This window comes from Nothobranchius furzeri, chromosome 3 (assembly GCF_043380555.1).
Source record: "Nothobranchius furzeri strain GRZ-AD chromosome 3, NfurGRZ-RIMD1, whole genome shotgun sequence".
Classification (NCBI taxonomy): Eukaryota; Metazoa; Chordata; class Actinopteri; order Cyprinodontiformes; family Nothobranchiidae; genus Nothobranchius; species Nothobranchius furzeri.
Window position 1 is genome coordinate 88,286,374 of NC_091743.1, and position 23,665 is coordinate 88,310,038.

Below are 23,665 nucleotides of genomic sequence, written 5' to 3' on the forward strand. Positions count from 1 at the left end.
AGCAAATACTGGCTCAAGAAAATGATTAAAAAATATGGTAAATTTACATTTTCCCTTTAAGTCTGTTTTGTTTAGGAAGCTCCTGGTAAAGTTTTACCCTTCCTCCATCCTATTCCCATTGGTCTTTTCCTGGAATTTTTCCAGAACGTTTGATGGCAAAGGCAAAAAACATTCCATTTTTGAAAGTTGCAGGACCGCATAACCCTAATCTCTTCCCTGCTGAGGCGGGATGCAGAAACAGTCATTTGGAATATCTAACAATCCTGAGGGTTACACAACAAAAAAATAAATCCCCAGCACTCAGCCGAAGGAAGACACCGGCCGGTCCTCAACCCAACTTAAAGCCGTTACTGCTGCCCCGTAAATATCAGATGGCATCTGAGACGATCAGTCCTAAAGACAGACGAAAGACAAAAACTAACAAACCAATAGTATGAAAGAAAAAAAAAAGGTTTATTTTTGCAGAAGCAACAAACACACTGCAGGCAGTGTCTAACATACAAAAGACGACGAGATTATTCTCAGCAGGGTTGTGGGTGAGCAGAAGTTAGCAGGTTGCTACATCAAACCACCTTAAAACTGAGATGCAGGCTAGGAAAAAACCTCAAAGTATGTTTTAACCAATTTTAGAACTAACACACACGACTTCATACAAAAATATTTCTTAGTCAGCTCAAAACCAAGACACCAAACAGTATAAATTTGTCACATCAACCACCCAAAAGAAATCTGAGGCATACATGTGTATCATGCAAGGTGAGCATACACTGAATAAACCCAATTAACGTTAATCATTTGGGTCTGATTGGTGAGATTTTTTTAAACAGAAACCAAAATCAGGGATCAATGTTTCAGTGACTTCTTTATTTTCCATGACAAATAATCGCAATTCTGACACAAACACCCAAGTTGTGTTTAACCCACAAAGATGTGTTTATAAAACTTATAACTAGGGAAAACTAAAATACACAACTTCACAATCTGAACTAACAGAGCCTTGTTTCTTATTTTCAGCGAGGTTGTAGCTAGAAGAGAAACCAACGTAATGAAAGGACTGCTCATGTCCGCCTCCAGCGAGTACACGAACACGCTTGTGTGTAGCATCAGGTAGCTGGTGTACAATGTTCTGTAGGGCGCGAAAACCATTCCCGTCGGACAGGATTAATTCTGTGGGGGAGGTGGAGGGGGGGCGGGAGGTATGCCGAACGGTGGCATGGCAGGTACTCCCATCCCCATCATGGTAACAAAATTAGAATGGTCCATGGGTGGTGGGGGAGGGGGAGGGGCATACATCATGCCAGCTGATCCAGGAGGTGGAGGTGGTGGAGGAGGAGGGGCACCCGGAGGCAGAGGGGGTTGTACACCAGGGGGAGGTGGCACCATGGATGGGGATCCCATGGGTAGTGGTGGCTGGGCTGCTGCGGTTGCCGGCTGCTGTGGCTGCTGCCACGGAGGCAGGGTCCCGGTTCCAGGGCTGGATGTGGTGGTGGTGTCTGCAGAGAGGTTGGAAGGTTATCAGGGTTCAAACAACCGCTGCATGCTAGCAAGGCTCCAATCCAACCACATGATCAGAAATCAGGCCCCATCACATGATTTTAAAAGGATCGGGAGGAAACAATCGGATTTAACCTTTTAAAACGCGACTTTTTCAAATTCATCATGAGACGACCAACGAGTTCCCCTACATCTATATTGTTAGTTTCATGTGCGAAAACAACACAAACGTCACACGATTAACCCTAACCCTGCAACAACATTTATTCGGATCGTCAATGAATCGGAATAAACGGGAACATTTTTAATCAAATCAAACTTTTTTATAAAATGCTTTTCATACGAAAAATGTAACTCAAAGTGCTTTACTGATTAAAATACCCCACAAATGTCATTAACTAAATTACTTAATTAAAACTGCCAGGGAAACTTACTTTACTTTATTTAACAACAAAACAAGATTAGAAAAAAAACGTGCGTAAAACAACAACATGCTATCACCCAAATGTGTCCGTAAATAAACAACGATCAGTAAAATTTTATGTATTTCATTAACATGTTCAGTAGAAGCTACTGGAAATGCTAATAACATTTAATCACTATTGCTAAAAATGTAATGGTGACATATTTATTAAATGATTTGGCAATAATCCAGTTTAAAGGGACTTTACGGAGTTTTGAATTTTCATACTCGCGATTGCCCCCTCAGGCCAAAAATGTAATGGCAGCTTCAATAGTAGGCTCGTGCACGAGGCGCGCATGCTGTATGTGCACACTCCTTAACGAAAATACAGCTGAGACAGTCAGCTCTGTGTGTGTCCGTGTCCCGGAAGACAGAGGACAGGAGAACGCGCAGCTAATTAATTAAATAATGTGGTTCTGTACCTTTCTCTTCAGCACAGCCGACAAAGGTTTATGATGGGTCAGTCCTCCTGCATGCTCAGATCATTCCCTTCCCTTGCTTGAAAAATTGTTCCAAAATGAAAGTTGAACCCACATCTTTTTTATCTGTGAATTCAATGCCGTTCAGCGAGTCTCAAATAAAAATTTGGGCATCTTACTGTAAAAAATATAACATTACATCAAGAACCCGGATCTTCTGCACGAGAGTCCAACGACTAACTAGGTGAGCTACAGCGCCAGTGACGTCTTTCGTATCTGTAACATTTATATCCTTGATGACAGCTGAAACAACGTTCAAAGAACGGTTCGGAGTGAAAATGGCTATTTTGTTGCTAATTTGCAGGAAATATCTAGAAGAAAGTTCTACAGAAAGTAGCTAAGGGTCCTCAGAAATGTAGCTAGCTTTGTCACTAGGCGTTAGGAACAGCGACAAAGTGGCACTGCCTCTCTCTCTGCTGCTAAAGCTACGGATAGCAAATGCTACGGGCGATGCCTGAGCGTGAACGCGCATGAAGCAGCCTGCTCGACCCGAGCATCTCTCTTTTTCTGTGATTTTACAGAAAAACAGGCAATCACAGTAAAAATGCCAGGGCTCATTCTACAGGACCAGGGCATTGCAGGAGAACGTATGAAGAAGACATTTATTATTTCTATACATGTTTTGGCTGTCAAACTTCCATAATGTCCCTTTAAATTATGTTTATAGATAAACGTGTTTGTGAATTACATGCTACAGTCAGGGTATCTGCAGGTTTAAAGGAGCCAAATTTAAGACTTTTAAGACCTTTTTTAAGGCCACTTTGACCAAATTTAAGCTATTTTTAAAATTAAATTTAAGCTATAATTTCCAGCTATAGCCTGGAACCGGTGCTAACCACGTCGCGAACGTGGGATTAGCCATCCAGTTACCATTTAACTACCCCATGGCGCAAGCTCCCACTAGCTTAATCAGCTAATGTGCTCATCTAAAAATAGCCCCCTTTCACAACCAACTGAATGTGTACGGTTCCGCTTACGCCAACATCGTACACAAAAAATGCTGAGGACTAACTAGAAATTCATGAAAATTTTATAGAAATAAAATAATCTTGTTTTTTGGGTCTTAGAAAATTTAAGACCTTTGGAAACTGTATTTAAGGATTATTTGTAATTTTTAAGGATTTGTAAGGCCTTAAACTTGGAAAAGCTAATTTAAGACTTTTTAAGGACCCGCAGATACCCTGAACAGTGGCTTTCCATAATCCTGCTGCGGTGTTTAGCAGAGCAGACTGGAACCTGACAGCTGCAGTTCTGCTCCACAGCGCTGCAGACAGCCAAGAATAAACAGGATGGTTAGGGCTTTTCTCCTGCTTGTAGAGTTTAGATCAGCGGTCCCTGAACCCATCTAGTTCTGGTCCATTTTGTGATCCCGCGTTTGTGAATTACATGCTACAATGGCTTGACACTGCACTTAATCATGAGCGTGCTACGCGCTAGCTTAGCATAAGCTAATCTTCCCGTAGTTTAACTCTTGATCCCAAACTTTGGACCGTTTCTGCCTTTTACAATGGTTTCTGTCTGTTGGTCTCTCCATTTTCCTCCACAGCACCCAGATCACCACGTAGTGCACCAGTAACGTGTGTTCAGACTGGTGCGCACATTTAACGAAGCTCCAAATCAATAAAATAAATAAGCATCGAGGAATTTAATGCATAAAACTATTCAAATTCTTCGATGATTTGTTTCAGCTCTACTTAGAACTAGTTTTGGGCGGTACACCGGTTCATACTAAAAACCGGTGTTTATTTCGGTTACGATATGAATTTTTCACATACTGCTATACCGGTGAATGGCCTAGACAGGGTATCTGCAGGTTTAAGGGAGCCAAATTTAAGACTTTTCAAGACCTTTTATAAGGCCACTTTGACCAAATTTAAGCTATTTTTTCTAATTACATTTAAGCTATAATTTCCAGCTATTGCCTGATTAGCCATCCAGTTACCATTAAACTTGCACTTCCCCATGGCGCAAGCTCCCACTAGCTTAACCAGCTAATGTGCTCATCTAAAAATAGCCCCCTTTCACAACCAACTGAATGTGTACGGTTCCACTTACGCCAACATCGTACACAAAAAATGCTGAACACTAACTAGAAATTCACTAACATTTTATAGAAATAAAAGTATCTTGTTTATTGGGTCTTTGGTCATTTAAGACGTTTGGAAACTGGATTTAAGGATTATTTGTCATTTTTAAGGCCTTAAATTTGGAAAAGCAAATTTAAGACTTTTTAAGGACCCGCAGATACCCTGCTAGGCAACGTAAAGAACGTTCGTAGTAGGAAAGTGTTTCAGCGGGGACTCGTTTCACTGCTACACACAAACACCACAGCATGGTGAAACCAAGAATGGCGGCTGGCGGGAGCTGTCACGGCGACATCGAAACTTCGAACGCAGAAGAACTTAATCCAAAAAGAGGAGCCTCATTGGCTGTTTGGAGGTATTTCGGGTTTAAAAGTTCGGACGTGGAGCAAACAACTTTTATATGCAAATGCTGTCGAGCAACGGTGGCAGCCGGCGGGGGTAACACCAGCAACTTGCTTCATCACCTCAGCCGAAAACACGTCTTGGAATACCAAGAATGTCTGAAGCTTCGATCTGCACCCTCCACCTCCGAGGCTAAAACGGCTAGCAGTCAGAGTCAGACATCTATTAAAGACGCGTTCGCTAAAGGGACTGTTTATTAAAAAGAGCAAGCGGTGGGTCGAGATAACCAACGCAATAACGTTGGATGTGAAATCATAAAGATGGTTAACTGCACAGATTATATGCAAAATGTGTTCAATAAAAATAGTTGATTTTGACTGCAATATTTTATCTTTCTAGTGTTTTTTCTTAACTGTTTTCTTTTGACAAGGGTACTTTGAGGGGGTTTCTGCGTTTACCTACCTGTGACTGGACATGGAAAAACTGGTATTCTGCACATGAAGGTAAAACGGGCTATTTAAGGCCAATCTAGTACAGCAATTATTTTCTTATAAAAATAATCGGGGTAATCACGGCCTTGAGATAAAAAAACGTCAAATACCGTAAAACCGATATAATTAAAAAAAATACCGTGATATGACATTTTTACCGCCCAGGCCTACTTAGAACCATAAAGAACTTGATTTTGTGTTACAGAGGAACATTTTGTTTGGATGATGTGTTCCATGGTTCTAACACAGAATGCTGATGTTGGGCTCTTACTTTGTTGCCACGGTAGTGGGGTACTTGTTGCCATGCTGCTGGTAGGAGGTGGGGGTGGAGCCTGTTGTTGCCATGGTGGCAGTGGAGCAGAAGGTGGAGGAGGGGGCTGGCTGCTGGGGGGAGGAGGTGGAGGTGGCATCATGCTCATTGGAGGTGGCATCAGACCTTAACAGAGAAGAAAAAGTCCCTTTTAACCAAGTCCACCACTCGGATTCAATAACCGTCCTCTGTAGGAAGCTTGTCCACGGCCGGTTTCACCAGCGGTGCCGTATCATTAATCCTAATCGACTTCACAACAAAGCCTACTGCTGCAGCTGTGGGTGGGATTAATGAACTGGGTTAGTCTGCTTGAAGAAGACAACAGTTTCTTACTCATTGGATGTCCATGAGGTCCAGGTCCCTGGCCCATTGGAGGTGGAGGGGGCTGCATCCAAGGTGGAGGTAAGCCATTAGGGTTTGGGGGCATGGGTGGTCCACCCATGTTGGGCATAGGGGGAGGGAAGTTGTGGGGACCTCCAGGCCCAGTTGGCCCTCCATGCATCCCTTGAAAGTTCCTGTTATCTGTAGGACCAGATGTCATCCAGGGAGGTCGGCTCTGTAAACAGACCACAGGTAAACTCAGACACGTCTTTGTTAACGAGTGCGAAGATGTTCATTCCAAACTGACCGGAGGTTGTTGGTTATTATTGGGGCCAGATGCTCGAGGAGCCCCGCCCTGAGTGCTAGTGTGTCCTCCAGAGGTGGGCACTGGGGCTTCCCCCAGCTCAGCCATGAGAGACAGGTACTCCTTGTCCATTCGAGCTTTGTCCTGGGCTGACTGAGGGGGCTCCCCACCTGCTGCCCTCTGGCCAGCAAATGTGCTGCTCAACACAAAAGGTAGACTTTGTTCTAAGACCTGTAACAACTCACACAACACACACACACACAACTCATTATTCAGGTCTCACCTGGTGTATTTGCAGTCTGAGGAGATGTGGCCTGCTCCACCACACTTGGTACAGAGGGTGGTGTTGGTGATGCTGCGTGGCTCAGAGTTCTGCCAAGGACGGAGGATCCTGCGAACACAAACGTTTGGTCTTCAGCTGAGTTCTGCTCTTGTAAAGCCGGGCGGACACCGTGCGACTTTCACTTTTTTGAGCTGATTTTCCAGTCGTGCGAGAATCCACCAGATCGGGGCGAGTTTTGCGCCGAGCGTCGTGTAGTGTACAGGGGGTTACGAGAGGCGATTAACACCACGTGACCAGCTACCGATCAGCAGTCGTGAGCTCGCACGGACTTCTGGCGTGTTTAAAATTTCGCTCGTCCCTCGTGAGGGTATCGCACTGTTGAAGCGGCGCTGCGAGCAGCTGCGACCCAAAAAGTACCAGAACCGCTCACGGCGAATGCGCAATCCTGCATCAACGCCGCTCGCCCGCCATTTCCCTAATAACACACGTTGTTCGTTTTTATTTCTACACGTTTTTTTACTCACAAAGATTGTCAAGAAAGCGTGTTTGTCGTGTTCATGTCAAATTAAACTGATCACTAAACACAGATTTACTTTCTTTATTTCATTTTCCTCATCCAACCCCCATAAATCCCTGTGTGTCCTCCTGCAGCACTCCCGAAGGACAACAGGTAAGACAAAAAGTCTGACGTGTTGAGTAAAAACTGCTATTTTTAGCACATTTTTAGGGCCGACGTGTTGCTACCAGACGTACAGTGTGAGCAGTCAGGTCGCATGCGAGAACTGGGTCGTGCAGTGTGAGCACCTGGCTCGTGAGATCTGCCCTGCGAGGAAGTCGTACAGTTTGAGCTGAAGCTGAGTGCTACGAGTGAAAAAGTCGCACAGTGTCCGCCCGGCTTTAACCATGTGTATTGCATCTTTCAACAAACGTCCTTTCTTTAGATATCCTACATGAAACATAAAGCACAGCAGCAAAAAGGGTTCAACCAGCACAAACACCTGTTATCATCTTCTCTCAGGGTTCCGTTGAGCCTGGCCAGCTCTCTCAGCTGCATCTTCCGAAGGTCGTTCTGATCCTCGGGCGTCTCAATGCCCTGCTTCAGAATGTTGCGAATCTGACGAAAGATGTATTTGTTTAAATAGATGAAACATTTAGGAAGGTCAGATACCAGCATGGGTCTGTTCATCAGCACATCAACAAGACCGTGAGAGCTGACCTGTTCCACGGCCTTCTTAACGTTCTCCATCGTGTTTGCGGTGACCAGAGCGTGCAGAGGCTCGTCCTCTCCCGGCAGCATCTGTCCATCCTTTCGGCCAACCTTCCCTTCTTTCACGGAACCTTTTCCTCTGATCATGATCTTAGCACAGCATTCCTTCTCAATGTTCTTTAACGTATTACCACTGAAACAAACACAAGGATCTAAACTCCATGTCTGTTACTCACAAAAACGCGAGTGTGTCAATGTGTGTAAAACACATCATCATCGTTCAGTCTGGCTTACCGAGGTCCAATCAGCAGACCTACAAAGTTGATTTCTGGGTATTCGTCTTGAGGAATCATCACTTTGTCACTGACTCTGGTAGCTGGTGGCCTGCGAGACAAACAAACACGTCTCAAAACAACAAAAACACTAGCGGATAAACTAACTTGTTAAGCATTGACTTGACTTTCTAAATATGAAGTTTCAAACATGTTACTCAACTGGAACTGAACTAGCAACAATCCCCTCATTGGACCACCAGTCTACATCTGGGTGTTTTCCACTGGAGTGGTTCCACCAGTACTGGACCAAAGACACGACTCCTAAAGCTTGGTTTATGCTTGACGCGTCCGCGAGGTCCGCACGGCTCCGCGCGGAAAGAGTTGCGTCATTTTAACAACCACGCCCCTCCACCGCGCCTCCGCACGGCCCAAAATTTCCACACCTAGGAAATTTTCTAACCACGCGGACGGACGGACGCAGAAAAACATGGCGGACTGGCAAGAACTAGTATGGCAGATGTTCGTAAATACAGACATTTGTATGATTCAGCTCTCAGAGATCACCGTGATCAACATGTTGTTAATAATTCTTGGAGAGAAATAGCTCGCACTGTCGGAAAAGACGAGGACGCTGTTAAAACTGCTGGAATGCCATGTTGTAAACAGTAATTTCTACTTCTACTATGGTGTAGTGTTGGATGCATGCCGTAGAGCTCCATGCTGCCCCCTACAGTTTAGGAGAATATTGGCTCACCGCAGAGACAAGCCGCATGAACCATAAACGCTGCGAGTTGTGAAGCGCGTTCCAGCCGCGAGCCGCATCACCAAGCGGAACGTAAATGCGTCAAGCATAAACCAAGCTTTACGGTTTGTCTCCCAGTTGGAGAAGAGATACTTGTGCCCCAGCTCCAACAGTGTGCCCTGCACCCACCACCACACATGGGTGTTTATTAGACAATAACACCCAGAAGGCTGGTCATGGAGTCCTTCCTCACCAACTTTATCACCACACGGCCCTCTAGGGCTGCTCGATTATGGCAAAAATAATAATCACGATTATGGTGACTGAAATTGAGATCACGATTATTTAGGACGATTTTTCAATTTATGTTGATTTTATTTGTTTTTATTCAGTCATAAAATTGCTCAGGGCACAATCAGGACAAAAATAAGAAACAAGATGATCACTAAAAGAACTCCTGATTCCCAGTATAAAAAGACCAATATACTTATAGCTCATAGTTTATGACCCAAGGGCTGTAGACTAGGGATGAGCGAGTACACCACTATCTGTATCTGTTCAACCAACTAAATTATCTGTATCTGTACTCAGAATGGGCGTGGCATAACCCGGAAGTGGGCGTGGTTTAACCAGAAGTGGGTGTGGTTTACATCAATATATTATTTTAAGTCTGAAATTGATATGGATTGATCAGATGTTGCTATGTGTATTGTTTATTTGAAAACTATTTACAGAGCAGCCTCAGAATTGAGATTAAATATTTTTGATCACAATAGTAAAGAAACTATTACATAACAAGTTTTTCAATAAAATCAGAACATTAATATTTAAGTGCATGGATTAATACATCTGAACCCATGCAGTAGGAACTAGGGAATATGAAATACTAGAACCAGACACAACTTTATGTATATATTTTTTTATTTTAATTTGATTAAACAGATTTTTTTCTTAACGTTCTTGGAATTTTCCCACACAAAGTTAAACAAAGAAATGATGATTAATGTGTGTGTGTGTGTGTGTGTGTGTGTGTGTGTGTGTGTGTGAGAGTGAGAGTGAGAGAGTGAGAGAGTGAGAGAGAGAGTGAGAGTGAGAGTGAGAGTGAGAGTGAGAGTGAGAGAGAGAGAGAGAGAGAGAGAGAGAGAGAGAGAGAGAGAGAGAGAGAGAGAGCTCTGTCTTGTCAAATGCACCATGTCAGTTACGAAAAAAGTAACCTTAAATATTCAACCGAAAAAGAGGCGAGCTGAAGAAAACCTAGGGAAAACTGAAGAAACGTGAGCAACAGTGAAGCAATCACAGCGCGATCCGTTACTGTCTGTGTGTGTGCGTGGATGACTGCGCTCCCGGTCGGCTAGAGAGTTTTGTAAGTAGGGAGGGGCGGGCGCTCTATGTGACTGGCCAATCACAGAGCGTGAAGACAGTCAGTTACCCAATGAAGATTTTCCTTCAGCACGATTACAGATAATGACTCGTTTTATGCTCGTATTCGTCAAAAATGCGTTATCCGTACCGGATACTCGTCTGAAACGAGTATCCGGCTCATCCCTACTATAGACCTTGGTTTAACTCATTTAAGTCTAACCAGTACAGACCCAAATACCAATATCTTGCAAATACTGACAGCAAGAATTATACAGTGGCATTTATAACAAATACATGCAAATAAATTGATGTTCACAAAATGTTGCATAACATTTATTGAGTCATGTCAAGGTGCTGTAGGAGAGTGCACTAGCACCGTGTCCTCAGAGAGATTAGTTATTATTTATCAGCGTGAGGAACTTATTTCTACCTTATTTATAAACTATTTATTTACAAGTCCATCAGTTAATGCAATAATTGTCCCAACCACAGCTGCACCCCCCATCCCCCAACCCGGTCTCACAGCAATCGGGGCAAGCTGCACGTGTGTTTAGCGTGCCGCACGCGCACATTTAGCCGTTTTTAGCGGCTCAGGAGCCTGCAGGTTCGGTGTGTGTGTCACTCACTCTGGTTACTCCAACAGGGAGCCGGCTCCGAGAGCTGTTTCTTTAGCGACTGACACATCACTACATCATTCCCTTTCCTAATGTTGTGAAGAACGGTCCGGAGCGCAGGCGGAGTGTTTAGCTAACCTGCAGGAAACGTCGACGACAGTTATCCAGAAAGTAGCTAAGGGTTACCAGAGATGTTTCTCAGGTGTTCGTTTGGTACTTTTAAGTTAAAAAGTCAAGAAGGGGGTCTGAAAAGCTGCTAGAAATAGCGTCACAGTCATTAAGTTGGCAACACTGTGGGAGGAGCGCTTCATTTGCAACTCAGGGCAGCGCAGGTGGGAGGAGCAAATAATCGGCTTGTTTTGTTTTTTATAATCGCTCAAAACTCAGATCGTAATCGTGATTAAAATTCGATTAATTGAGCAGCCCTACGGACCTCTGCCACCTCTTAAGGACAGCAGCAGATTACAGCGCGTCAACTGTTCGATGGAGGAGACCAGCTGAAATCTGAAAACACTCCATGACCTTCAGACACCCAAGTCCCAGAAGAAGTGAGCAGGTAATAGTGGATCCCTCCCAACACAAACCGTTCAGAGTCCACCAGACCCAATGTTAACCCCGTTGACCAAATATTTGTCTTTTTTGTGACAAATATACTCTTGTGGACAAAAGGGAAACAAAAATGAAAAACGTTGCCGAAGAAAGCAGGAAAGACGTGAGGAACAGACAAAAGAACCAATCAGCAAATAGAACAGGTAGAACTAGTTGATTAAAGAACCAATCAGAGTCCAGAGCGAGTTGCTTTTGAACAAGCTGAATAATTTACCACGACTGGGAGGAAAAGCATTACATAAGTATTTGCTTAGGAAGTACACATCTGGGGTTCCCCAGGTTCTGAAAGTATTACACGCACCTTAAACCACTTAACCTACTTGGAGTAAAACCTAAAACTCTCATTAGCGATTTAACCTAGCTTGTGTGTGGACTAGCTTACTTGTAGTCTGCAGGAGGCTTGAAGTCGGGGTTGAGACCGATCATTTCGGTGATAAGGGAGTGACGCTCCTCTTCAACCTTCTTCCGGGTGCGATACTCACGAGTGTTTAGCCTTTTACCCTCGCTGTTATAGATGGGCTCTGGAGAGGGAGACCTGAGCAGCAGACAAAATACAAGACACACAACATGGATACCTTTCCATACGAAGCCTTCATAAACAAACATCAGTCTCCCTACAGCTGACTAACACTTGGAGAGGATAAATTAATGTATTTGTCTACAGTGGGATCATTAAATAGGACTGACTGAACCTGTAGCCAGTACAAGAGCCAAAAACTAAAGAAACAAGCTATGCCCAAACGTTTCCGTACTGTTGGAGTTACGGGGCAACAGAAACTTTTGAAGGCAGTTAGAGGGGTATCAACCACAAGGAACAAACAAACAGCCAAAATAGATTAAACACACACGCAGTTCCTGTCAAACGTTCGGACACAAACCCATCAAAATGAATGGAAAGTGTGTTCAAACGTTTGACTGGAACTGCATATAATATATATGAGTCAGGCCATAGCTACACCTGCATACAGGACTGTTGGCCCACACAGAATACAGTTGGAGGTCACAAATCAATGCAAAATTTGCAGTCCTAAGCAGAGGCGTTGGCTTTGAGAGATGCTTGGTGAAGACGTGGCGGTAGAGGTCCATACCTCCCCTTGGATGCTGAAAACCTGCGTTGATGTGTTAAAAAGGCTCTGTGCTTGAAAAATGGTTAGGTTGACGTGGGGTAATTTGGGTTAGAGAAGAGGAATTAAGATTAGATATCAACCTTTTCCTAAGCTCCTTTAGAGAGCCACTTTTGTGAGCGGGAAACAAACAAAACGTTTCCACTTTAAGCTTCAAACTTCCAGCGGTGACAACCTGAAACACCTCCAAAGTTGGTTTGGTCATTTTATGTGGGGGAATGGTTTAGGAAAGTGCCCCGGCTCTGCTTAAGTTTCAGATGATAAAGAAATGTCTGAAAAACACTGTACAAGTCAAGGGGGTTTATCTAGCAGAGGTCAAGTGGACACACTCTGGAGGGCAAGTCCCTTCCTGTAGCAGCAGATCCTTATGACGCCAAGTTACAGGCTGACCGCTTTTCCCCCAAATCAAGAGTCCAGAGGGAAAACTGGAATGCAGCCCACTTCACCCTGGCGGGCATGTTTAAAGCTGCATAGTGAAAAAACCTGAGATGACCAATAAATCAAGAGAAGAGAGAGCCTATGAATAACTGGTGTGTGATAAACCGGGCTATTGTCATGAGCACATCAACCACAGGCAACTATTAACCAAATAAAAACATTTAAAAGGTTTAAAAATAGTTCATCTGGGCAACAAAAGATGTTCAAATGGTGCAAAAAAAAAAAGTCAAGCCGTGTTCAGAGGAGCGTAATGACACCTCCTGTATGGTACGGTGTCACGCCCGTTTCCACGGAGCTACGCAGCAGCCACACCGTCATGGTGCACGCCTAATAATCTGAATTAGACAGAAACATAATCTGAGGTGGGTAAAACTATCCAAGACTATGCTACGATTATAATGACCTGGCTGATTACCAACACCCACAATAAAACAGATTATTTTACCCAAGACTCAAACAGTTTAATCACTTTTACGCTTCCAACCAGTTCTCACCGTCTCTTTGCTCCTAGAGCCTGATTTATACTTCTCCATCAGCTCGAGTGTGGAGTCACACACTCGTATTGATGATGTTTTGTCTTCAGACTTGTCTGTCAGCTGGAGAGTAGCAAAGCAATTCCCAGCCAGGACAACAGGGGGCGTAGCGCAGTGCTGGGGTGTCCTGGCACCACCAGAGTCAAGTATCCGATGCATTCACTACGGAGTTTATATTGTTTCATGTACTTCATAGACGTTTTAACACGAACCGATTTGTCGCCGTTCTCCTCCACCTCTTCACGCCATCGGCACCTTTAAACGCACGTTTCTCTTCGTTTCCATCCACAAATAAGAAAAACGATTGCTTCGTATTTTTGTACTTCAGTCACGGGTGACAAAAATCTTGTATTTTCATCTTCTGCACGGCCTTCAATCTGTTCTGTGTCAGCAGCTAAATAGCTTATTTTTTGAGGGGGCAATGGCGGTGCTGTTGACAACCTAAAAGGAAACAGCATCCCGACCAATCACAAGCTTGCAGCTTCAGTCACTTTTGATGGATAGTTAAAAAGTCGGGCATGTCTCCGTCAGCCTCGGCGAGCCTGCTGAAGAGACCTTGCGACGCACAATGGCGTTGCGTGTCGCCGCACCGATGCAGAGAGAAGAATAAATCAGGCTGTAGGGAGAACCAGGCTCTAACTGAGCAGGAGTAGAAATCCACGTTTGTGTTGTTTTAGTCATTGTCGTTTGACTTGAACCAGTCTTCTGTTTTCAGTGAGAAATCATTGTTGGTGATTTCAGCTGAACAATGTCTGGTTAGACTACAGCTTATTCTAAACTTTACAGCTTACATAAAAGATAAAAGATGTTTATTTCAATGTAACTGAACTGTTGTCTTGGATAAAAATGTGGTGTGTGTGTAAATAAAGGCTGATCGCCCTTGAACCAGATGGAAGGATTTTAGTTGCATTACTGGTTTGATGTTTACTTCTCCCTTGCCTTCTAAAGTTTTCTTAAAGTATGTTAATATGTGGCAAAAAGATCCCCACGCTAACGTCACCCACGCTTCCTGTTTGAAAAATGCCCCACAAGGAGGCCGAGAGGGTGGCACTGCGGCGGCGACTTAACCATTGGTGTTCCAAGTGTTTCTCCTTCATGTCGACTATTTTCTCACCTTTCTATGATGTCACATTTTTATTTGATCACATTGCTGTTAACTGGAGGCTTAACTAAATGTGATCTGAAGCTGCAAAAGGAAACAAAGCAAATAAAGCTAAACCTGATGAGTTCTGCATCAACGGCCTGCAGCCTCAGGCTGCATCGATCCAATCTCTACGGTTTATTTGTTGTATTTATGGAAACACAACAGTTAATTATTTAAGCATAAGTTAATTTAACCATTAGAAAGCTTTACTTTATACATCAAACATATTTTGACACCCATTCATTTCCATACTGACTAAAATCCTTACAAAAAGAACCACAGATAAACAAATTATATCTTTCTGAAGCTAGCAACTCTAGGAACTGTGGTGCTGTAGTGAGTAATAGTTCTAGCAAAGTGAGGACATCGAGGTGCCCTCAAACTTTTCACTAAACATGACATTTAAACTAACCACACTCAAATACAAGTCAATGTTTGCTTTCCAAATAGTCAAGAAGGTAGAGAAAGTGTTACTGTTTGAGGGTTTAATCTTTTTCCGACCTGTCCTCAGGGTTAACAGGGATTCCCAGGTCTCCTGTACGCAGTTTACGAGTCAGGTCTTCAATCTGCAGTTGGACTGGAAGAATTCAGGTTAGGAAAGAAAAACAAGGATGGAGAGAAATGTGGTTACCACAACAATATCAGAGAGACAACGCTCTGCACTTCAGAGCAATGTCTCAGTCATTACTGCTTTAAACATATTTGGTGAATCTGCCAAATAAAAAGGAAGTTCAAACAAACATCTGATAAAACTCAAGCATGAAACCAATTACTGGTTTTGGTGAGACCACACTATCAAAATGTTTATAAAGTCATTCAAATTGGCGTTAGAAGAGAAAAACTTGCTCTTCGATCATGATTAAGCATGACGACATGTCAAATGATGAAACCATGACTCCTAAACAGCCAGCCATATCATTACGTCTACAAACAAGGCCGAGGTACTTCTATGAATATGGGACGGCTCTCTGGGATTCTGAGGACGCATGTTTGTCCATTTGTTTTGCAGATTTGAACAACAAAACTGGCGATAAGCCACTTTTTGCACTCCACAGGTCTAACACTGAGGGGTTGCTGTGACACAGAAACAAGTCTTGCATTTAGAAGACAATGAAGAAATAAAATAGATCAGTCATTTCATGCACATTATGGAAGTTGTGAAGAAGAATCCCCTTGAACACAGATTCAGTGATCACTGAAACAATTACTCTGGGTTATTCAGATGAATACAGGCCTGATGCTCACATCTTAAAACTCTTGTTTTAGGGGATCTACTGAACGAGCAAAAGAAGCTAGAAGTGTGACAGAAGGTGAGCACAAATGAATGTTTACATACCAAGGAAAAGCAACCATTACCAATGAGAGACTAGTTAAAGGCAATTATTTCCTTTAAAAGAGGATGTTTGAGCAATACTGCTTCTAGAAGACTAGATCCCTCTTCTTTCTGGGAAGAGGCAACGATAAACTCTGTGCAACCTCGGATTAGTGGCTTATTGGTGAGTTGAGATTTTGTTTGTTCTTCGGCCCCCAAAAACAGACTAATCTAAACAGTTTCTGTTACCTACAGGTTTCAATGTGAAACTGAATTATTTTCCATTGGTTCAATTTCATATCTAGGTCCACCTCAAACGGCCCTAACCCAAAAATCTGTGGGTTTTTTTTGGGTCAGCAGCTGTAATGCTGTCGGTCCTGCCTAAAAGATACAAATCTTAGTCTTTTATGAATAAAGTTTGATATTGGTCTATATTCTACTAGTCTAATTATTTTAGCATTGGTTCTCTTCTGCAACAGGAAGAATCTGTGTAAACCCAACTGAAGCAGCATTGCCCACATTCAGGCCAATTATCCTCTACCACGCAGAGTAATGAGGATGTGTTGAACGAGCGGCAGCGTGGCGGTTTTCAGCAAACAGACGTTTGATCAACTATCACCAACTCTTGTTAATGGCTGCCCAATGGTATGCAAACTGGGGGACTACAAAACAGCAGAAACACTCAAAGGGAAATGAACAGAAACCTCACAACAGCATTATTATTATTATATTGCTTAGTAAGAATGATTATTTTGTCTCAACAGTTGGAGCAAAATAAGACATTTCCACCTTTTAGCAAGAAGAACAGTGAAAAGAACTTTATCTGACTTTGAATTAGCATTGCCTTAGAAAGCTCAAACTGTTGGGAATTCAGGAAAAAGGAAATAGCCTAGATGCTGGTACCATAAGAGAAAACTAGAACCTTCAACAAAACAGTAACATCCAGTAACTGACATGGTAAACTTTGGTAAAGACGAACATCATTTACCTATATACGCCCTCTCCTGATCTCGCGTGAGTCCAGGGGGAATAACAGTGGGCATCCCCGGTATAACAGTCTTCTGATCAGGGGTCTCACTGCTCCATCGACTCCTCTTCCTAGTTTTCTTCTGGCCGAAATCTAAACAAGAAAAATTAACCCATGAATTTTACTTTACCCCTTTATGAGAAGCGTTATTCAAATTCTACATCAAATGTCAGAGAAAAGAAGATGCTATCTGATGTAGCCTCTGGCTAGGGCAGTAGCGAAGCCTCGACGACGTCGACGGCTCGATTCTAAAAATTTGTCGACGTCAGATCCGGAAGTCGATGCACCGCGCCCACTTGTTGCATCCCCAGGAGTTTGTGGAATCTGCCTGTTTTTCCTCCTCTAGTTCGCCCTCTTCTCCGCCTTCACTAACATCTCCGCCAAATACCGAAGACCTGGAACAATGTCCGTCCACAACTAGATTATTTTCCTGTTTTGCCCGCCTTCGTCTCCCGGCAACGGACAACAACTTCCGGGGTCAGATGCGCTGCTTCGTCTCTACCGCAGATGTAGAAAATCACCGGGAGCGTTTCTCCCTTCATAAAGGAGCTTCTTTCAGACATTAGGAGAGCTGTGCTGGTGGTAGCAGTCTCTCCTCCGTGCTGGTCTGTTTGCTGCTGGGTGTTTTTGGTTTATTTAAACTTGGTGACTTGAACTTAACGTTGGTAAAGCTACTGTTAGCATCTTCGCTAACAGCTTCTTGCGTTTGGATAAGCTGTTACGTTTTGGTTTAGAGTTCATCTTTTTTGTGGTGCAGATCTCCCTTTTATTACATTTAGAGTGTTGTGGGTTTTCGGTTTAGTTTAAAATATCACCTTGAGTTTGGTTTCACCGCCCAGTTTAGAGTTGGACCTTTGGAGATCCTTATTTTGGTCCAGAACCCTGTAATCTTTGCCCAGTGGGACATCCCCACTTATTTGTACTTTTGTTTTAATTCCACACAGGCAGAATTAGTTTTATTATTCCCAACCTGCGGATGGAAAGATTTATGTTTTTTTGTAGTTGTAAACAAACCTGATCATCATTTTAACTTTTAAATCCCGTTATTGTCCCTTCCTTTTTGCACACGAGCCAAACTCCCCAGGAAGGGTCGTAACACCACTCGCCTCACGCACATAAGTGACCAAAACAAAGCAGCATGGAGACACTCCGTCTCCAACCACCTCTCAGGCAGCAGCCTGCACTCCCAAGATCTACACGTCACCAGAACATAACCAACCAACACAATAAAAGCAGTGTTGTACAAAATGGAAGGCCTGTAGTGTTTATTCTCTTACAGTAACAATTGATCAATGTTTTTGAGGAATTTATTTGAGATTTTCTGGTTTTTGTTAATTGTGCAATAGAAAAATAATCATTAGACTAATTTTCTAAATACTCATTAGAATAGTCGACTATTTGATAAAATAATCGTCAGAATAGGGCTGGGCGATATATCGATATTCTTTAAATATCGGTATAATTTTTAAACAAGATATAAGATGACTATATCTTTATATCGATATAACTGGCCAAACTGCTATGCTAGCGATTAGCCGCTATGCTAGCGACATGTTGCTCCGTCTCTAAGCAGCCATTACGTATATTCTCACAAGTTTGCTCAGTCTGAGAGCCTCTGGGTAAATGTGCTGCTCTAAACTTTGCATTTGGCCTCCTGGTTTTTAATTATTTGGGGACGTTCAATGCCAACGGTTTTCCATCCTGCTTGTGCAGAGAGACGAGCCAAACCCCTCCCTCCCCTGTGTAATGAGGAAACGGCTACGGAAAGCCGGAGTGGCCAAATGACCTGAAACATATTTAAGGGTTTGAATAGTAAACTATAGGGTTACCGTTTTATTTTGAAGGCGAACTCAACGGGTGAGAAATGTTGTTCCGGTTCCGTTTTTTTCCGTTCTGGTTTGCTATGCTAGTAAATACTCCGTTACGAGTGACTCTGATGAAAAAGTTGAGTTTGTAAGGTGTGGGTTATGGCGACAGTAGCCCGAAAATAACACTCATAAAAGCAACCAGAGACTCTGAATCATTACAGTATAATCGCTGATATGAGCCAACACTGCTAACTAATAACTAACGACTAGTTAATAACTAGTTTTTCTAATAACTAATAACTCCATGGTGCATGACCCATGTGATCTTCAGTAGATGCAATTACATCATCGTACATTTAGCTTAACATGATGGATTTTTTTTCTCTGGACAAGATCTATACAATATGGGCCACCTCTAGATGAAATTTAAATAATTTCACATTAATTATAAATATATAATTAAAAAGTGCCTGTGGGACATTTGATACACCTCTGGCTCTCAACTGTGTGTGTGTGTGTGTGTGTGTGTGTGTGTGTGTGTGTTAGCAGACATCTGTACCTGTGTTACTAAAGCTCAGACTGGTAGAGAATAGGCACTACGGTTAAAGTTTGACCAGAATCAATACATTTTTATGCATTTAACCTACTGATTTATGTATATAATTTCTCAAGAGCTTGAAGTGAGTTAACTTGTCAACAGTTTACAGGAGGAAAAATATCGAGATATATATCGTATATCGGAATTCAGCTTAAAGATATCGAGATATAAGTTTTGGTCCATATCGCCCAGCCCTACGTTAGAATAATCGTTTTAAAAATAATCGTTTTCCCCCAGCCCTACCGCTGACTGGTGTCAAATGCCTAAGTACAAAGTTGAAAGGAAAACAATGTCCAAACTATTTCTATTAATTGGGAAAATGGCTTTTGTCACAACTGGTAAAGAACGCAGGAAAGCACACGCCAACCAAAACAATGGGAGCGGAAGCAGTCCTGTCATGTTAGAAAATTGTAAACACCTCAAGCAGAGGCCCAACTTGAGCTGATTAAATTTATATCTGTAATAATGCATTCGTGATTAAAACATTGGCAGCAGATGTCATTGCTTTTAAACTAGTGTATTCAAGACAAAAGCTTTAGTTAACCCAGAATTCAACATAGCAGTAGGGTTGTCACGGTGTGAAAATTTAACCTCACGGTTATTGTGACCAAAATTACCACGGTTTTCGGTATTATCACGGAAGTTTTTTTAAACGTGTTACATTTTCACACAATTAAATAAACCCTGTATGTCAGGAAATATTGTCCTCAGTTTGTGTCTAAATTTTGCCTAAAATGTGTTATTTTGTAATTATGTTGTTTATTTGTTTATATTTTTCCCTTTAGTCTTTAAAATACCAATATTTGCCCATAACTTCTTATTTTGTCTGTTTGATGTCATCATTTAAAAATATTAGACCAGATGATACTCAGTACTCAAGTAGCCTTCTAATCAGATACTTTTTTACCCTTACTTGAGTAATAAACCCTATATCAGGAAAATATCGTCCTCGGTTTGTGTCCTTCCAGTGAGCTTTGCAGATGTGGGAAAATGTCATCAGGCAGTAATCATTGTTAAATTCATAATTATTCTCAGAGAGAGACCAACTCTTATCCGCCCCTGGGAGCCCCGTAATGCATAGCGTCATTTCAACATGGGGGGTGTCCGCGACACGGTTTATATGCAGGTAGCGGCGCTGCAGCTGCTTTATATAGCGACTCGTTGCGTTCTCCCTCAACCCAAATCCTCGGATCACGCATTTTAGCTAAAACGCTAACGTTAGCTTGCCTTGCGTTGACTGTAGAGTTGTGGGTGATGGTCACGCAGATGTGTCATGAGATTTGAAGCGTTGCTGCCTTTCACAGACACTTTTTCTGCACGTGCTGCAAACAGGATAGCAGTCTTCTATCAACTGTCCCTCGGCATTCTTCAGATATCGAAAACATGCCCGTACTTCCCACTTTGTCTTCTTTGAGGGATAATAAATGTCCTCCTGAGCGCTGCCGTCTCCTCCTTTGGCCATTATTTCAGCTTTAGCTTCAAGGCTATTAAAAGGCTGTTTTACTATCTAACGCTGTAAAACGCCTCACAACGCATTTTTATCAAAATAAATGATCACTGTATATTGTTAATTCAAATAATATAATATTGATTTAGTGTTGTAGTGTGTGTGCTGCTTTATTTTATATGTGTACTTATTTCAGTCTATTTGTGTTTCTTATGCAGAAAAAAACAAGCAACGATGGACAACTACATGGGGAACAAGACACTCACCCCCCCCCAGCAATGCATACCACTTACAAACTCTATTCTAGATTCTACATAATTTTTCATGGAATTTACCGCTTATATTTTGATGCCAAAAAATTATTCAGGACTGATATTTTTCACTGTTTAGCTTATTTTACACCGCTGACTGTGTTCATGTGCAATAAAATCGATTGCAGTCAACTGCATAATTCTCCTATGTTTTTCTTTTTCTTAACTGAAATGTATTCATCACTTGTATAGGTTAAATAGCTAAACAATAACAAACCGATTAATCGATAAAAATTATCGACAGATTAATCAATTATGAAAAATAATCGTTAGTTGCAGCCCTAATAGTATCGTTTACCAGATTAGATTTTGCTGAATCACATAGTTGAGTGAGTAAACAGATACATTTACACAAAATTAATTGCACAACCGCCCGTTTCAACGCGACAGAAGATCTCTTCAGTAATAACATTGCCTGAAGAAACCGCAGATTAGGGAAGGGGGACCATACGTCCTCTTTTGCCCCTGAGAAAGATCTGCTCCACAGCATAGAAGATGAAGACAATAAACAGGATGAAAAAAACTATGGACTTTTGATGTTAATTGTTTTTTTCAAATGACTACTGCTTTTTATTATTAAGTGGAGAAGAAACAATAGAAAATGCATTTAGTAAAATATTTCTGGAGTTTGCTCATACATCCTGTAGAACTATTGTTTGGTTACAAGTACATTTTCTTATGGATTACGCTTTATCGTTATTTATTGCAAGAGGTTTATGAGAAATTTAGTATACTTGTTCACTTGTGAAAGCCTGTCTGACGTCTGACATTTATTTCACCACACAGAGAAGGCGTGCCTTATCTTAAAAGTTTTCTTATCGTTATATTAAAGTTTGTCATGATCTAGCCATGTGTCCTCTTTTTGGGAAATCAAAATATGGTCATCCTAGATTAGGGGGGAAAGATGAGAAACACCGACAAGTAAAACAAAACCCTGCATTACGTTAACGCGCTACTTTTGACTTGGTTGTTAAAACATGCAAGATATTGTCAACTTAAACGATAGAAGCAAATGTATTGTTGTGTTCACGTTTTTATGGCTGTTTTGTCGCTACCCGCAGGAATGGGGACTCCATTTCGCGTCGAGAGTTCCATGCAGGCCCACAACCTGACGCTAACGCGTGTTGAGCTAGCGCCGTTAGCGGATGTTTGACTAACTTACCCGCAGACATTCCGGATCCTACAACTGACTGCTGTTGAACCAGGGTCGAATAACCTGCCCCTGGGTTGAACTGATGTGGTTGAGGAAATGGTGTGGTTGGCATGGAAGGTTGGTAACCCTGCAGAGACGGAAACGATCCGGGCGGTCCAGGAGTCGGCATCAGCCCGTTGCCCGCACCAGGCCCGGCGTCAAAGCCTCGCTTAGCACCGATGCTAGGGTGAAGCTTACCAAGGGGGGTTGCGTTTGCTCCAGTCGCCATTTTCAATAAACTGAAATGGCTTTTGCCACGCGAACGTTATATCAACGAGTTTTTATTTAAATGTAATTAATCTGTCAGAGAAAAGTCACCGCAGCTTGTTTTCTGAAACTTCTCCCAAAATGGCGCCCAACAGAAACGACAAAGGTTGAGCATTGAGGCTTCTGATGTCACGTTCAAGTAACATGTCTTCCTATTGGCTCAAGTGCTAAATCACCTTCCGAAATGGATCAAATGGATTGGTCCAACTGGCTTCCAGTTCGTTGTATTTTAACCAATCTATAATCAGGAAACGGCTTTACCCTCCCCCTGTGTGAAATCAGCAATGCTGAAATCGAGAACAATCTACGAACACTTTCCTCTACTTCAAGACAAGGACAAAGAACTATGCTACAACTTAGTCCTCTGTCTTGTGTTCATACATAAACAAAGAATACATAATGTATCCCCTAACTTTAACGTGTTCATATCCGACTTAGGTATCTATAATCCCTTCAATTTATTAAAGATAATTACTGAGTTTATATATGAAGTACTGTGTAATCTTCCTAGCAATGTACAATAACCCCTAGGTTAACAAATCTCAATGTTATATTTTTCTTTGTTTCGTGTTATTTTGTTTACCTGCTCTGATGTCAATTGAACTGAATTACGTTTGCCTTTGTTGTTCTGTACATGAAATGACAAAAAAAAAAAGTTCCTCTTGACAATCTACAGGTGCTGGCCAGTAAATTAGAATATCATCAAAAGGTTGAAAATATTTCAGTAATTCCATTCAAAACGTGAAACTTGTACATTATATTCATGCAATGCACACAGACCAATGTATTTCCAATGTTCATTACATTTAAATTTGATATTCATAAGTGACAACTAATGAAAACTCCAAATTTGGTATCTCAAAAAATTAGAATATTCTGAAAAGGCTGAATATAGAAGACACCTGCTGCCACTCTAATCAGCTGATTTACTCAAAACACCTGCAAAGGCCTTTAAAAGGTCCCTCAGTCTTGTTTTGAAGGCACCACAATCATGGGGAAGACTTCTGACTTAACAGCTGTCCAAAAGACAATCATTGACACCTTGCACAAGGAGGGCAAGACACAAAAGGTGATTGCTAAAGAA

At 42.2% G+C, this 23,665-nt stretch overlaps 1 protein-coding gene across 1 annotated transcript; it reads right to left on the bottom strand.

The window, feature by feature from the left end:
* Positions 1 to 429: 429 nt before the first annotated feature.
* On the bottom strand, positions 430 to 22,728 carry sf1 (splicing factor 1). The gene is made up of 12 exons (XM_015958211.3): positions 22,285 to 22,728; positions 16,920 to 17,051; positions 15,121 to 15,196; positions 11,763 to 11,915; positions 8,073 to 8,162; positions 7,788 to 7,971; positions 7,570 to 7,685; positions 6,572 to 6,679; positions 6,292 to 6,484; positions 5,997 to 6,219; positions 5,625 to 5,789; positions 430 to 1,493 (listed from the first exon to the last, which is right to left on the bottom strand). The coding sequence occupies exons 1-12, from the start codon at positions 22,541 to 22,543 to the stop codon at positions 1,162 to 1,164; spliced, it is 2,031 nt and encodes a 676-aa protein (XP_015813697.1). The 5' UTR covers positions 22,544 to 22,728; the 3' UTR covers positions 430 to 1,161.
* Between the last annotated feature and the right edge of the window lie 937 nt (positions 22,729 to 23,665).

What these genes read in the sequence shown, in the direction of transcription:
- sf1 (XM_015958211.3), bottom strand. Translation starts at nt 22,543, where the DNA reads ATGGCGACTGGAGCAAACGCAACCCCCCTTGGTAAGCTTCACCCTAGC. An exon ending in TCAGGAGAGGGCGTATATAG is followed by an intron (nt 15,197 to 16,919) that starts GTAAATGATGTT and finishes GAATTCTTCCAG; the next exon opens with TCCAACTGCAGATTGAAGAC. An exon ending in TCAGACTGCAAATACACCAG is followed by an intron (nt 6,485 to 6,571) that starts GTGAGACCTGAA and finishes TGTGTTGAGCAG; the next exon opens with CACATTTGCTGGCCAGAGGG.